Below are 17341 nucleotides of genomic sequence, written 5' to 3'. Positions count from 1 at the left end.
GGAATGAATTAGCAAGTGCGCAGCGCCACCTCCTGTGCTGGAGCGGGAAACATTACATATTATTTTATTTATTTATTTATTTATTTATTTATTTATGTATTTATTTATTTATTTATTTAACAGTTTTACACCACATTAGAAGAGCATACATAAATCATCCATTTTGTTTTGCTCTAGTACTGTGCGTTTTCAAAGCTTCGAATCAATTGAACCAACTGATTCACAAAATGATTCACTGATTCGAAGCTTTCGAAACTCCATACGATGAAGTAGTACCAACTAGACGCGGTAGACGCGATTTTGACGCTCTATGAACGCAGCATTACTCTAGGGGAGTTGAAAAATTAGCCTTTTTTTTATAAAACAATTTTTTAAGTGGGGCGTTTTCCTCCCACTCTACCCTGCCTGTAGGGGGCGATACTAATCAAAGATGATCCATCAGTCATACAATAAGGGAGAAGAAGAAGAAGAAGAAAGTGCAACACTTGTTCACTGTATAACGTTACTGATGTGAAGGAAATATAGTGAATATAAAATAATCACTATTCTGCTGGCAAAATCACTAATCTGAAAAAGAAGTAAAATCACCATTATTCTGTAGACTAGATCAAAATATCCCATCGGTGTCCGTGTCATGAGAGATCATTGCATCAGCAAAGCGTCGTGAGAGAGTCAGAGTTTGCCTGGGAATTGCAGCTGAAACACATTTTGTACACTTTTTTTTAATATGGAAGAAAGAGGTGAGTTTTGAGAACGTATTCAATTCAATGATGCTATGCTAATTTGATAGCGGATGTTCCAGTTTATGAGTTAAATGGCGTTATGTTTTTTATGTTGTGACCTGTTTTGCAATAACTAGATGATAACATATAGAGAAAGTGTTCATGGGAGCTTCTAAAGAGCAGAATAAGAAGATTTACACTTTATTATTATTATTGCTGTAACGTTATTTATTTATTTCAGGACGAGTATCTCAAATTTCTTGGTGGTGATGGGACTGATGCTACGATTATGTGTTATGAACATTTATTTATGTTGGATATTGAATAATTTATTCACTCACCTTTTAATACAAGACTGTTGTTAATGCGAATTTCTTAATAGTTTAAAGGATATGTTAATCAATATTAATAATAATCATTTAAATTACTTATAGTTAAAAAACTCAGATTGTTTTTCATTAATAGTTATCATCAGTGTTGGGGGTAACGCATTACAAGTAACTTGCGTTACATAATAATATTACTTTTTCCAAGTAACTAGTAAAGTAGCGCATTACTTTTAAAATTTACAACAAAATATCTGAGTTACTTTTTCACATTAATATAAAATCAGTCAAATGCAAAATCAGAGTACTATGCAAACCTCCAATAATTAAATGTTAAATAAAACAACTATTTTTATGCATAATCTACCTTTATATGTAATTTACCAATGTCTTGCTGCTGACCTTTGATGATGATAAATTATTAGATTTTTTGTTTTTATTGGTAAAACTTTTTTCTCCTGCATCCTCTTCTAGCATTATCCAGAGCTGCGCCCTCTACTGTTCATGCGTCAATTTGCATTTTTACCTCAGCCTGGGGCTTATTATTTCAATTTTGGTATGAAGAGATCTTTACCGTTGCACAAAAATATAACTTTTTTGTTAAAAACAAAAACAAGCCCAGCCCAGGTGAGAAAAAGTAACGCAAAAGTAACGTAACTCATTACTTTTCTTAAAAAGTAACTAAGTAACTCAATTAGTTACTTTTTAAGGGAGTAACGCAATATTGTAATGTATTACACTTCGAAGTAACTTTCCCCAACACTGATTATAAAAATTAATTGGAAAAGTTTGTTACACTTTCGAATAAGGTCTCATGCATTCGCTAAAATTAACTAAACATGAGCAATATCATTTTTAATTTATGTTAGTTTGTAAAAATACAAATGTTCATTGTTCGTTCATACAAAGTAAACTTTACAGTACAGAAAATTTGACGAATTCAGAATCTTATTTATACTTCAGAATGGGAATTCAATGTTGTTTACTTGCGAGTTTCTTTTGGCCCAACACTAAAATGAATGAGACGTTGTTTCTCCCCAGAACTGGTGGAATACTTCCGAGCGCAGATCCGAGAAGACCCAGACGTGGCTTCAGCGGTGGCTGCGATACGATCACTGCTGGAGTTCCTCAAGAGGGATCAGAGTGAGTCTTGTGTTGTTTTCTGGCTCTCAGGATGTGTGAGGATGTTGTGGCCGTGAACCGATGCTTGTCCTCCTCTAGGCGAGACTATCCTGGGCCTGAGAGAGAACATGACGCAGGCCATTCATCAGCTACAGGAGACGGACTCATCTGTGGCCGTGTCGTCGGGAGGAGAGCTCTTCCTGCGCTTCATCAGTCTGACCTCACTGGAGCATCCGGTCAGTTCAGCATCAGAGCCGATCTGATCAATATTGCAGATTTTGGAGAATCAACCCTGTAAAGCCTGACATATGAAACAAGTGGTGCTGTCAAATTGGTTAATCGTGATTAATTGCATCCAACATAAAAGTGTGTGTGTGTGTGTGTGTATCCATTTTATATATATATATATATATATATCACACACACAAACACACACACACACAACCACCCCTAAACCTACCCATCACACACACACACACACACACACACACACACACACACACACACACACACACACACACACACACAACCACCCCTAAACCTACCCAACACACACACACAACCACCCCTAAACCTACCCAACACACACACACAACCACCCCTAAACCTACCCAACACACACACACACACACACACACACAACCACCCCTAAACCTACCCAACACACACACACACACACACACAACCACCCCTAAACCTACCCATCACACACACACACACACACAACCACCCCTAAACCTACCCATCACACACACACAACCACCCCTAAACCTACCCATCACACACACACACACACACACACACACACACACACCCCTAAACCTACCCATCACACACACACACACACACACACACACACACACACACACACACACACACACACACACACACACACACACACACACACACACACACACACACACACACACTCTACCCCTAAACCTACCCATCACACACACACACACACACACACACACACACACACACACTCTACCCCTAAACCTACCCATCACACACACACACACACACACACACACACACACACACACACACACACACACTCACTCTACCCCTAAACCTACCCATCACACACACACACACACACACACACACACACACACACACACACACTCTACCCCTAAACCTACCCATCACACACACACACACACACACTCTACCCCTAAACCTACCCATCACACACACACACACACACACACACACACTCTACCCCTAAACCTACCCATCACACACACACACACACACACACTCTACCCCTAAACCTACCCATCACACACACTCTACCCCTAAACCTACCCATCACACACACACACACACACTCTACCCCTAAACCTACCCATCACACACACACTACCCCTAAACCTACCCATCACACACACACACACACACACACACACACACACACACACACACACACTCTACCCCTAAACCTACCCATCACACACACACACACACACACACACACACATACACTACCCCTAAACCTACCCATCACACACACACACACACACACACACACACTCTACCCCTAAACCTGCCCATCACACACACACACACACACACACACACACACACACACACACACACACACACACACACACACACACACACACACACACACACACACACTCTACCCCTAAACCTACCCATCACACACACACACACACACACACACACACACTCTACCCCTAAACCTACCCATCACACACACACACACACACACACACACACACACTCTACCCCTAAACCTACCCATCACACACACACACACACACACACACACACACACACACTCTACCCCTAAACCTACCCATCACACACACACACACACACACTCTACCCCTAAACCTACCCATCTCACACACACACACACACACACACACACACACACACACACACACACACACACACACACACACACACACACTCTACCCCTAAACCTACCCATCACACACACACACACACACACACACACACACACACACACACACACACACACACACACACACACACTCTACCCCTAAACCTACCCATCACACACACACACACACACACACACACACACACACACACACACACACACACACACACACACACACTCTACCCCTAAACCTACCCATCACACACACACACACACACACACACACACACACACACACACACACACACACACACACTCTACCCCTAAACCTACCCATCACACACACACACACACACACACACACACACACACACTCTACCCCTAAACCTACCCATCACACACACACTACCCCTAAACCTACCCATCACACACACACACACACACACACACACTCTACCCCTATACCTACTCATCACACACACACACACACACACACACACACACACACACACTACCCCTAAACCTACCCATCACACACACACACACACACACTACCCCTAAACCTACCCATCACACACACACACACACACACTACCCCTAAACCTACCCATCACACACACACACACACACACACACTCTACCCCTAAACCTACCCATCACACACACACACACACACACACACTCTACCCCTAAACCTACCCATCTCACACACACACACACACACACACACACACACACACACACACACACACACACACACACACACACACACACACACACACACACTACCCCTAAACCTACCCATCACACACACACACTACCCCTAAACCTACCCATCACACACACACACACACTACCCCTAAACCTACCCATCACACACACACACACACTACCCCTAAACCTAACCATCACACACACACACACACATATATATATATATATGTGTGTGTTTGTACATGTACCTACTTTTACAATCTTTAATGTTGGATGCAATTAATATAGTTAGATGCGATTACTCACAATAATATGAAAAACAAGAATTTTTATGAAATGGAACCGTTTATTGAACCTTTAAACAGAAACGTTTTGAAACATCGGAACCTGAGTGTCTTCCCTGCCTCTGTTTCACAGGATCTCTCACAGTGTAAGAATGTGATGATCGAGAGAGGTGAACTCTTCTTGAAGAAAATATCCCTCTCTAGGGGCAAAGTGGGTAAACTGTGCCACACCTTCATCAAAGATGGAGCTGTAAGTACAGTAGTTGCTAAAAGGCACCATAGCATGTTCATTATGGACACACTCTCATGTCTGCCTTCCATTTGCAGAAAATCCTCACACACTCGTCTTCCCGAGTGGTATTAAAGGTTCTGGAAAATGCGGCAGCCGATAACAAACGTTTTCGAGTATATGTCACTGAATCCCAACCGGATTCAGCCGGGTGAGTCTTCATCACATGGTCTCTGTTAACGGTTTACTGTCCTACACAGACAACATGCAGAAACACTGGAGTTAAAGGGTTAGTTCACCCAAAAATGAAAATTCTGTCATTAATTACTCACCCTCATGTCGTTCGACACCCGTCAGACCTCCGTTCATCTTCAGACACAAATGAAGATATTTTAGTTGAAATCTGATGGCTCTGAAAGGCCTCCATTGGCACAACTTTACACTCTCAAGACCCTTAAAAGGTACTAAAGACGTCGTTACAAAGTCCATCTCACTACAGTGGTTCTACAATAACTTTATGAATCGGCGAGAATAGTTTTTGTGCGCAAAAAAACCCTAAATAACTAGGGGTGCACCGATCCGATATTAGGATCGGATATCGGCCGCGATACTGACAAAATAGCTGGATCGGGGATCGGAAAAATGAACAGATCCACAAGCCGATCCAGGTGTTTTTTTCCGTCGCAGCAGAACCGACGTCATTCGTCAGCTTCACGTGTGTCGCATGCTAGAAGAGACTCGGCTGTGTGGAGGAGATATTTCACGCTTGCCACGCCAACTAGTTCGCAATGTCTGCAAAGTAACTTAAATGTTTCGAGGGGAGGTGGTATTACTGCAAAGTCAGGGTTTTTCCTGCATTGAAAATTTTTTGACGGCCGCCAAAGCTTAATTTGATGAGTTATTGTGATTTACGAGCGATGTAGAACAGATGCTGCGCTTGTGACTGAGTGACAGAGAGACCGATCTGAGAGCTCCTCCCCCGCGCGCGCTCTCTGGGTCTTCAAAATAATCAGTGTTCGCTCTCATATTTCACATATTAATCCAAATCAAAAGCTCGGAAGACCGAAACCATGTTGCACGTGACACATTCGGACAATTTTGTCCTTGAAATATCGCTGGTTGTGAATTGCGCTCAAAAAACATTGCCTCTTCTCTTACCAGCTGACATAAAGCATACTTTCAATAAACGGGAGACAAATTTTATTCAGTTATGAAGTGTTTTCTTTGTGTTGACATCTTCCGCGATGTTCTTACAGACGGGATTCACACACAACGCGTCTGCTAATGTCCGATTCGTGACCTGATGACTCATTTGAACCGAATCATTTTAACGACTGGTTAGAACAACTGATCTGTCCAACACTGAACTCATGAATCAGTTTATTAATTTACTCAGAACGCAACTGAAATGAGAACACAAGTGTGCTTACCCAATTAAGCAAGAGTGGGTAGTAAGAATTATTTTTAATTATCGACAGTATTTCAGCTTATTTCTGTTGACAATGTGTAGTAAAATAAATAGGCCTAGCCTACAATCATTTAGACAGGAGTGAGGTGAAACCAGAACAAAGTTGTTATTAGCTAGCTGATCATTTTTATTAAATTGCATATGGTAGAAAATTAGACTATTTGTTAATTTGTAATGCTACTTTTTAATATTGATATGATTATATACCAAAACAATGATCTGTAGTGTAAAAAATGTTTGGTAACTGTCAGATTACTATTGTATGTTTGACTGTTTTTTGTTTCCACTGCTACATTTTATTTATTTAAAGAAGTTTGATTACATTCTATTTTAGATTTGAAAGCACAATTGTTTTTTAAATAAATAAGAATTCAACACTTTACATACATCTGTTATTTTGTCTTAGTTATGTTTAGTTAGTAAAGTCTGGTGCCTTTAGTCTCTTCAAGGAAGGTATAAGGTGGAAGATATACAGTTTATTATTAATTCAACAATAGTATCGGATCGGTATCGGGTATCGACAGATACACAAAGCCCAGGCATCGGTATCGGTATCGGGACTGAAAAAGTCGGATCGGTGCACCCCTATAAATAACGACTTATATAGTGATGACGATTTCAAAAAAAGGCCTCATGAAGCTTCGAAGCGTTATGAATCAGTGAGTCGAATCAGCGGTTTGAATCGCCAAATTTCAGCAGTTTGACACGCGATCCGAATCATGATTCGACTCACTGATTCATAATGCTTCGAAGCTTCATGAGGCCGTGTTTTGAAATCGTCATCACTATGTAAGTCGTTATTTAGGGGTTTTTTGCGCACAAAAACTATTTTCGCCGATTCATAAAGTTATTGTAGAACCACTGTAGTGAGATGGACTTTGTAACGACGTCTTTAGTACCTTTTAAGGGTCTTGAGAGTGTAGAGTACCATTGAGCCAATGGAGGCCTTTCAGAGCCATCAGATTTACACTAAAATATCTTCATTTGTGTTCTGAAGATGAACGGAGGTCTGACGGGTGTCGAACGACATGAGGGTTAGGAATTAATGACAGAATTTTCATTTTTGGGTGAACTAACCCTTTAAACTGTTTGTACACTTACAAAGTTCTCAATGCTTCGGTTTGCATGTAGGGACCCTCATTATGCTACCGTGTTAGTGTGAGGCTATTTTGATTCTTGTTAGTGGTATAAACTAGCGATTTAATTTGACTTATTCTATGCCCCATATACTAGCGTTATAAGCTAATCTGTTTTTAGAGATAAAACTCTTTAGATTCATGAAAACGCATCCCAGAGAACGATCTACTCGGTAACCATGTGTTAATTCCCCCTAGGTTCATTTTTCACCGGAGTTGTCCATTAATGGCTGTATTATGGGTGATGTGCACAAATATGTTGGGCACGGCCACATTTAACAGAGGCTTTTGCATGTTGTAATTGTGCCAAAAGTAACCAAGCCATTTGGTGTACTGTATTTCAAGCTTGCTATTAAAGTATGTGTCTATTTGCACATTATTTATATCGTTTTTTCATGATGCAATCTTTTCTGAATGTTTTTCCCTATTGTCCCTTAGTGAACTCATGGCTCAAAAACTACGCAAACTCAATATACCTGTCACAGTCGTGCTTGATGCCGCAGTCGGGTAAGTGTCAAAATAGTCATAGGACCTCTTAACTGATGTGTTCAAATTCAATGGTCATTCCAAATACGAGTTATCAGAAATGTCAACAATATAAACATTTTTATTCTGTTAAAGAGCACCTATTATGGCATTTAAAATGTTCCAAATATTGTTTTAGAAGTCCCCAACAACAGTTTTGCATGCATGCAATGACAAAAAAGACTTTAGTTTTCTTATAATATGCATTTATTTTTACCTGTTTTGACAGCGATTCTCAAATGATTCCTTTAGTGATTCACTTTTCAAAACCCCGCCTTTAAGTGACGCTAATCTGCCGTGATTGGTCAGATGACCCAGTCAGTTGTGATTGGTCTGATGACCCAGTCAGTTGTGATTGGTCTGTGCAGATATTTTCGGAAACGGAACGCCCATCACCATAAATGGTTTTCGGTTTAACCTCTTAACTGGATTGAGGGCGCATTCATCCTCAAGCTTTATTTGTTTAAATTAGCTCAAATGACTGTCAGATGTAAGTAATTACCATGTCAAACTATACATCATTTAAAAAAATTTAAGAGTCAAGCTTCCATTTTTTACCTCTGTTTTATTCTCAAAGTCTTATAGTGACAGTAATTTGTTAATATATGTCAGAAGTTATGAATATGAAAACCGCGTCTGTACCGTTTGATTGTAATATGAGCCTCAGCTGATCTCATTCATAAAAAACTCCTCTATTCTCCTCACGAAGACTCGCGACAAATCAACATCCCTCAGGCCTTTTAGTTCAAAAGTGTGCAGATGAGGAGACATATTGATAGATTCTCATATGTCTGTGTCAAATTTCTAAACAGAGGAGTATTTTTTATTCAATACTTCCTCAAAATGCGCAGATGTAGCCTAATCATGAGAGATTGAGTCTCTTATGTGTTGTTTTCAGTTCATCCTGGCAGCCGGAGGGCGCTCTGTGCACATGTAGTCCATAAATGGTACAGACAGACGAAGAAGAACCATGTGCCATAATAGAAGTCCAAAAGCTTCCTGAGATCGCAAAACATGCAAATAGAGACATTTGAAGACTAATAAACACACAATCGCGACGATTTATGGTTTGTCTTCAAGCCACTTAGTCTTCAAATGCTCATCCTTGGGCAGATGAAAAAAGTTTGCTTTTGAGTCGCACTTCAGAACAGCGTCTCGTCTCCATGATGTTTTCTAGTTTTCACTGGCGTCTCGTGGCCATGATGTTTTCTAGTTTTCACTGGCGTCTTGGAGCAATAAGTGGGCGTATCGTATTCAAATAACTTGACAAGTTGACGTCATCTAGTCAGAGAAAAAGCTTCGGTCTTCTAACGATTCTTAAAAATGACTCAGAGTCGACTCTTACTTTTGTACTTTTGTCATATTTCAAACTTTGCAGGATGTTTTTGTTCACTTAGATCTATGTTACACACTACATGAAAGGTACATTTCAAAATTCCATGATAGGTGCTCTTTAACATCTGCTACTTGTTTCTGTGTGGTTGTAGGTACATCATGGAGAAGGTAGACCTGGTGATTGTCGGCGCTGAGGGCGTTGTGGAGAGTGGCGGTGTTATAAACAAGGTCAGAAATGGACACACTTTTGTTGTCTTGATGTTTGCAGTCTTGAGACACTACAGGGGAATCAACCTTACTTTGTAATGTGGAAGTAAGCCGTTTTCTGTGAATGTGTGAGACTGATTCATTAGCCACTACAGGGAAACAACTAGAAGAATAACAAAGTAAAGGAAAACGGTAAATCTGTTTGTGCTACAAGCCAGTGTGTTTATAATAACTACAATACATTCAAATAATATGATCAAATATAACATCAGTTTGCAGTATCAAGCAGCATAGCGTAAACATGTCAACTTATAGATATCAGTTCATAAACCCAACACAACACTGTTTCAACGAAATACTGAAAACTTTGTATGCGTTCATTTACACGACAACAGTGTTTTGTGAGTTTCAAAGTGCATGTTTTTGAAAATGATACTGTAATTGTACAAAAACATGGATCTGTGAAAATAGTGACGTTGATGTGTTCAGTCTATAGGCGTGCAGTTTCTTTACAAAGTGACATCTCCATCTACTGGCCTACAGCATTTTAGTCGATTCTGTGGATCCGTGTGTCGTTCGTACGCAAAACTTGTCAAAAACACAAAGGAAAAATATTGTTGTGTAAATGTACCCTGAGACAACTGTTTTGCATTACCAGTTTTCTGAAATGTTGTTTACATATGCAAATGAGCCATGCTCTTAATAAATATGCACTCATTTGCATACATTTCTAGAACAGAAATCTAAACTTTGGATAAAACCAAGTTCAAAATGTATCCAGAACTCCATAAATCAGAAAATACTGTCAACAGACAGAAAACAAATCATGTTTTAGGGATAAAATGTCATAAATCAGGTGAATTATATATAAACAAACCCCTTCAGAATATAGACCGGAATGAAGCTGTAATTTTGCTAAAGTGGAGTTTTCTGACTTCAGAAAGAAAACATTTGGAGAAAACAGCCTTTAAGGATATGTATTTTCCTCAAGCGAATAGATAGTCTAATACGTGTGTATTATGGGGGGTTTCTTTCCACTAGTTCGTTACAAAAAGAGGGAAAAAATCTCAAAATTGACCAGTGGTTTTGAAACAAAATGCATTTATTTCTTACCAATCATTTCTTACATTGATAAAATGATTCCATTCATGTCCTAGATTGGCACCTATCAGATGGCCGTGTGTTCCAAGGCGCACAACAAACCATTTTATGTGGTGGCAGAAAGTTTTAAGTTTGTGCGACTCTACCCACTTAACCAGCAAGACGTACCCGATAGATTCAAGGTAAGGTGCACGCCATGTCGTAATTACGAGATTGAGAATTATGCCTTTCTGTGCTATCAACACCTGAATCAGGGTTTCCGTGGGTCTTAAAAAGCCTTAATTTGATCTTCTACAAGTTAAGGTCTTAATTATGTCTTCAATTGGATCAGAAAGTTCACCCAAAAATGAAAATTAGCCCATCATTTACTCACCCTCAAGTCATGCTAGGTGTATCTGACATTCGAAAACTTTACTTGATAAAGTTTTAAATATGGATATTTTTCTTACACAAACGCATCGATTCGCTTCTTAGGCCTTTATTAACACCCCAGAGCCGCGTGGAGCGGTTATATGATGGACAGATGCACTTTTTATGGACTTCAAAAACAGAGCAACTATGAATAAAATTCTAATGCTTGGATTAGCCTGGACTTTTGTAATATAACTCAAGATTATATTCGTCTGAAAGAAGAATGTCATACACACCTAGGATGACTTGGGGGTGAGTAAATTATGGGCTAATTTTTATTTTTGGGTGAAATATCCCTTTAAATTCAATATTATGGCATTAAATTAGGGCCCTATGATTTCTGTGATGCAGAAAATGTGGACGGAATCGCAGAATCCATTCATAGAAATGGAATTTACTGAATAATGCGGAATTGCAAAATGCAAACCCATAAGACTTTTGTTCATCATATAAAGCGATCGAGTCTCTTCAGAAAATGTGTAATATACTGCTCAATTCATATGGATTAGTTTTACGATCTCTTTATGAACTTTTTGAAACGTCACAGTGGTAGTTGTGTAACTGTCTATGGAGGGACAGAACGATCTCAGATTTAATCACAAAGATCTTCATTTGTGTTCTGAAGATGAACGAAAGTCAATAACATTTAATCTAGTTCCTTATTAAAGGAACTTGCCGACTTTTTGGGGCTTATTCACTGTATTAGTTAGATGAGTCCATACACACCATTCTCATCTCACTGCTAGCCTAGCTTAGCACAAAGACTGGAAGTAAATGGCTCCAGCTAGCCGACTGCTCAATAAGTGACTAAATAACACCAACATTTTCCTATTTACATGTTGTGATGTGTGTAGTTACATATCGTGTACTAAGACCGATATGGCTAAGAACTATAATCTCATTCCTGTGTAATAATCAAGAGCTTTGAGCCTTACCATGAGTGCAGCGGCGCAATGATATTACACAGCGCCTGAAAATAGGTTAACTTCTGTCAACATAACCAATGTGACAACCTGGGGACTATTTAACAGGGGCAGCATATATCATTGAGTATAGTTCCTAACCATATCGGTCTAGAAAATCACGACGTTTCATTTTCCGCCGGTCTTATTACACGATGTAGGCTACCTATTATTTAGTCACTTATTGAGCAGTCGGCTAGCTGGAGCCATTTACCTCCAGTCTTTGTGCTAAGCTAGGCTAGCAGTGTGTGTGTCAGACAGAGTTATGGCACAGAGATGAGAATGGTGTGTATGGACTTATCTAACTCTGGGGGATACGGTGAATAAGCTAAAGTCCCAAAAAGTCGGCGTATTCCTTTAAAACAAGTCCAGAAAAATTACAACAGACAGAATAAACTATAAAAACAGATTTCAGAGGGCCCTAAATTTAATTGCAAAATTATATTGCATTTTGTTTTCCAGTACAAATTCAAAACATCCTTAGATCAAGATGCATTTAATGACATGCAAAATGAAGAAATTAAGTCTTTCTTTCTGAGAAATGGAACAAAAATGAAGTGAGTTTATGCTTAAAACAAGAACAAATATCTGTCAGTGGGCACGAAAATTATTTGCATTTGAATTAAGGTGATTTTTTTATTATTAACCCATTGGCAGATATTTGTGCTTGTTTTAATCATAAAATCACTATTTCCCAAGATTTCTTCTCAAAGTTTGCTATTTTCTGATCAAATTAATTCAAAGTTTGAAAAAATTTCATTTTTAAGCGTCACTAATCACTATCTCATTGTGTGTTTTGACATTTACATTTAGAGAACATATTGACATGATATATTCCCAATTCAATTTATTCCTTAAATTTACTGCAGAAACCCCTGCTAAATGAATCTGCAGCGGTCACATGGTACAAGTAAAATCTCTCCGAAAACTCAAAGCTGTAATTCTGAGTTCTACGAGGATATGAATGCTTTTCACAAGTTGGAATCTCGTAATTACTACACCTTAACTTATGAGTTATCATACAGGAACAGGTACATAATCTCTCTCTCTGTGTCTTTCAGTATAAAGCTGACATCCTGAAAACAGTGGATCTCAACCAAGAGCACCCTCTGATTGACTACACCCCTCCATCCCTCATCACGTTACTCTTCACTGACCTCGGGGTGCTGACGCCCTCTGCTGTCAGCGACGAGCTCATCAAACTATACCTGTGATGATGATGATGATGATGATGATGATGGCTCTTCATGAAGCATTTAAATCATTGCCCAACTGTGTAGAACTTGTCCACATCCAACGAATCCTGAATTTAAGATTAAATTATCTGCTTCAAATGACTTTCATGTGCCCATCTTTTCTCAGAAAACACATTTACACATCATTAGAAACTTTTTCTGCCCACCCAGTCATGCTGATTTAAAGGGTTAGTTCACTAAAAAATGAAAATTCTGTCTTTAATTCCTCACCCTCATGTCGTTCGACACCCGTCAGTCCTTCGTTCATCTTCAGAACACAAATGAAGATATTTTAGTGTAAAGCTGATGCTGAGAAAGGCTTCAGATAGGCCTCCATTGGCATTCAGTACATTTACACTCACAAGACCCATAAAAGGCACTAAAAACGTCGTTACAAAGTCCATCTCACCACAGTGACTCTACAATAATTTTACGATGCGACGACAATAGTTTTTGTGCGCCAAAAAAAATCAAAATGACACCTTTATTCAACTTGTTCTTGTCTTCCGTGTGTGCCTCCACGACGCATGCGCGAGAATATGACGCAGATCCGGCGTTCGGACACATGACCCAGAAGCGATTTGTTTACAAGCAGAGGAAGACGCGCGTGTCTAAGCTGTTGAATTCTACATTGATCGTGCTTTAGGTCTCGGTGTAGTTCTCAAAATGGGCTAAAGTGTGCATTTCATGGATTCCTGAACGCCGGCGCTACGTCATATTCTCGCGCATGCGTCGTGGAGACACACACGGAAGACAAGAAGAGGTTGAATAAAGTCGTTATTTAGATTTTTTTTTGCGCACAAAAACTATTGTCGTCGCATCGTAAAATTATTGTAGAGTCACTGTGGTGAGATGGACTTTGTAACGAAGTTTTTAGTGCCTTTTATGGGTCTTGTGAGTGTAAATGTACTGAATGCCAATGGAGGCCTATCTGAAGCCTTTCTCAGCCATCAGCTTTACACTAAAATATCTTCATTTATGTCTGAAGATGAACGGAGGTCTTACGGGTGTCGAACGACATGAGGGTGAGGAATTAATGACAGAATTTTCATTTTTTGGGTGAACTAACCCTTTAATGAGGATAAAATGGAAGGTAAATGATATTAAATATCAGGTATCTCAGAGCCTTCTAGGTATGCACAACACATCGGCCAATATATTAAAGCGATCAATAATGTATTATTTCCTTCAGCTGAGACACTTCAGATGCGCACTGTTCAACATGATGGTTTTGAATTGCTTGAAATGTGATCAAAATCACATCAAAAAGGAAAATACAGTTTAATTTCAACATGTGCAGTGCAAGTCTGTCATATAGGCTACATGAAATTATAATGAGAACAATATAGCTGCAAGCAGCAATACCGGGGCCAAGCACAACAGAAGCAAACAAGGAAGCTAGCAGCAGACCAACTGAAAAAAGACAATTTTAAGCAAAAATGTTAAAACCCAACAATACAACATTGAGTTGAATAGAGCCAATGTCATATTTTGTTTAATTATAGCGCCACCAAGAGGCACAGTCTGGTGTCCTCGGAGTGAGCCCATACATGTGTGTCAATTTTGGTGAAAATATCTAATTTCGTTTTGGAGTTAGACATTTATATGAAAAAAACACGGTAAAATAACTGACACCTGACTTTGATTGAATTTTACTCCCCCTTGCATTCAATATTTTGACATTTGGGCATTAGCGTTTAGCTATCGACCTATGTTCCCGAACTTCTGACGCTGGTTTCGTCTCGATTGGACTAGCGTTTTCGAAGATATCAGCTAACGTTTTTTAAGCGCTAAATTACAATGCTACACAAACCATCAGCCGAAACCTGGCAAGTCTGGTATCGTTGGACTCGGCAAGGATTCAGGAGACAAAAAAAAGAAAGTTACTCCCATGAAAATAAGACAATCACACCCAAAGTTAAAAAAATCTCCACTAGGTGGTGCCGTTTCAAAACTTCTCAGGCTCTTTCAGGGCATCGTGCTGATGACCCAATCTGTTCATGTGTTCATAAAATATTTTAGCAAATAGCAAATAATTCAAAATGGCCAACAGCCAAAATGGCCGATACGGTAAAATTGGATATTTTAACGAGACCACTTTTGGGACAAACGGTTCAGAAGTTAAGCAAAAAAAGCAATTTTTCGTATCTCCGCACCAGTAGGTGGCGCTGCACTGAAACGCTGCATGTTGCCTCAGGTCATGCTTGTGATAACTTGTACCAAGTTTTGTTTGAATACGATAAAGCGTTGCAGAGATATAGCCTTAAGTGTATTTTCGCAAACGCTACGTAAAAATTTGTTCGCGCGTTTTTTTCAAAAACCATTTGACGAATCAACTCGGATTGCAAGGTTTTTTTTCTCAGCACGGTCTGAAGATGATCTGGTTCAATTTTTGTGAAAATTGGAGCAACGACCTAGGAGGAAAAATCGGTTAATTAAAAATGGCGGGAACATTTTCATGACTGAATCGGAGGAAAAAAGAATGTAGTTTCTAGTCCTTATGGTTCAAAAGTTATTAGCATAAACATGAGTGCAACTTTGGACAGGTGGTGGCGCTAGAGGGATTGAGTTAGACACTCCAAATTTGCTGTGGTGAGCTTTCAGACTGTCCTCTATCTGTGTGCCAAATGGCACAACTTTCCCGCAAGCGGTTCTACGCACCTTCGGTGCTGGCCAATAATTAACGCTTTTAATGCTGAGACTTGTTTTTGTAATCAGGCTCTCAAAAATGATATAAAATTTGGATTTATCGGCCAATATATCAGTTATTGGCCTTCAAATATGAAGAATTATCAATATCTGCCAAAATGTTCATATGTGCAGCCCTACTTAATAAGGTGATGGTAAAATACTTGTATTAATAATACACAGAGACGATTAAGTTTCAGGGTTAGTTAACCATAATAAGTGCTAAAGCCAGTTTTTTAATATATAGACTTGGAATGCAAGTTGCCAATAGATGCTACAAGAATTTACGGTGGCTTTTAGGAAAACATGCTGACAAATGAGGATATAAACCACATTAGTATGTTCATACACTTCTGTATGTGCTGACACAAATCTTGCTGCTCGGATCAAATGCAGTCGGTCAGGTTCAAAAACGTAAATAAATTAGTATCGTAACAGGCAACAGCTGTTTCAACCCCCCCTCATAATCGTTCAAAATGATCTGAAAAATACAGCATTGGCAGTTTTATACACGATCTATACAAAACATGAGCGCTTGGGCTGATGGGGAGAGACAAGAGGAAGTTCTTCTGAATAGCAGTGGCCGCTTTAAGGTGAGTTTTCCTCAGGATGGTCCATGAGAGACTTTACCCAGCTGGTTCCATTGATCAGTTTGGTGGTTGCAATAATGTACTCAGTCCCACTGTCTTCCATATTAGACAAGAACCGCAGAGCAGCGATTTCAGCGTAAGTCACACCGCCAAGGAAGAAGACCAGGGTGGTTCTGTTTTCTCCTGGCTGACCTACAGATGAAGGAGAAGGCAGTCAACAATTACCTACAGAAATATTACAACCATGTGCGTAAAGACTTTCCCCCAAATGTATTTACATGCACTATATTGCTAAAAGTTTTGGGACGCCTGCCTTTAACGACTTCCCATTCTTAATCCGTAGGGTTTAATATGGAGTCGGCCCAGCCTTTGCAGCTCTAACAGCTTCAGCTCTTCTGGGAAGGCTT

At 39.5% G+C, this 17341-nt stretch overlaps 2 protein-coding genes across 4 annotated transcripts in view; one reads left to right on the top strand and one right to left on the bottom strand.

Moving 5' to 3' along the window:
• Positions 1-259: 259 nt before the first annotated feature.
• Positions 260-13953, top strand: eif2b1 (eukaryotic translation initiation factor 2B, subunit 1 alpha). Its single transcript, XM_079815925.1, has 9 exons — positions 260-740; positions 2090-2191; positions 2270-2406; positions 5181-5297; positions 5375-5487; positions 8319-8387; positions 9893-9968; positions 11105-11230; positions 13483-13953. Exons 1-9 carry the CDS (start codon positions 728-730, stop codon positions 13633-13635), a joined length of 906 nt encoding a protein of 301 aa, XP_079672051.1. The 5' UTR covers positions 260-727; the 3' UTR covers positions 13636-13953.
• A 760-nt stretch (positions 13954-14713) lies between these two features.
• Positions 14714-17341, bottom strand: part of vps33a (VPS33A core subunit of CORVET and HOPS complexes) — a 33722-nt gene continuing 31094 nt past the window's right edge. For all 3 annotated transcript variants that reach the window (XM_079815922.1, XM_079815924.1, XM_079815923.1), the window contains exon 13: positions 14714-17126. In XM_079815922.1, coding sequence (XP_079672048.1) covers positions 16933-17126 — 194 coding nt within the window. In that variant the 3' untranslated portion in view covers positions 14714-16932. The remainder of the gene's footprint in view (positions 17127-17341) is intronic.

The sequence above is a fragment of the Gobio gobio genome, assembly GCF_949357685.1.
Source record: "Gobio gobio genome assembly, chromosome: 4".
Lineage (NCBI taxonomy): Eukaryota > Metazoa > Chordata > Actinopteri > Cypriniformes > Gobionidae > Gobio > Gobio gobio.
This window is presented reverse-complemented; position numbering and strand designations above follow the sequence as displayed.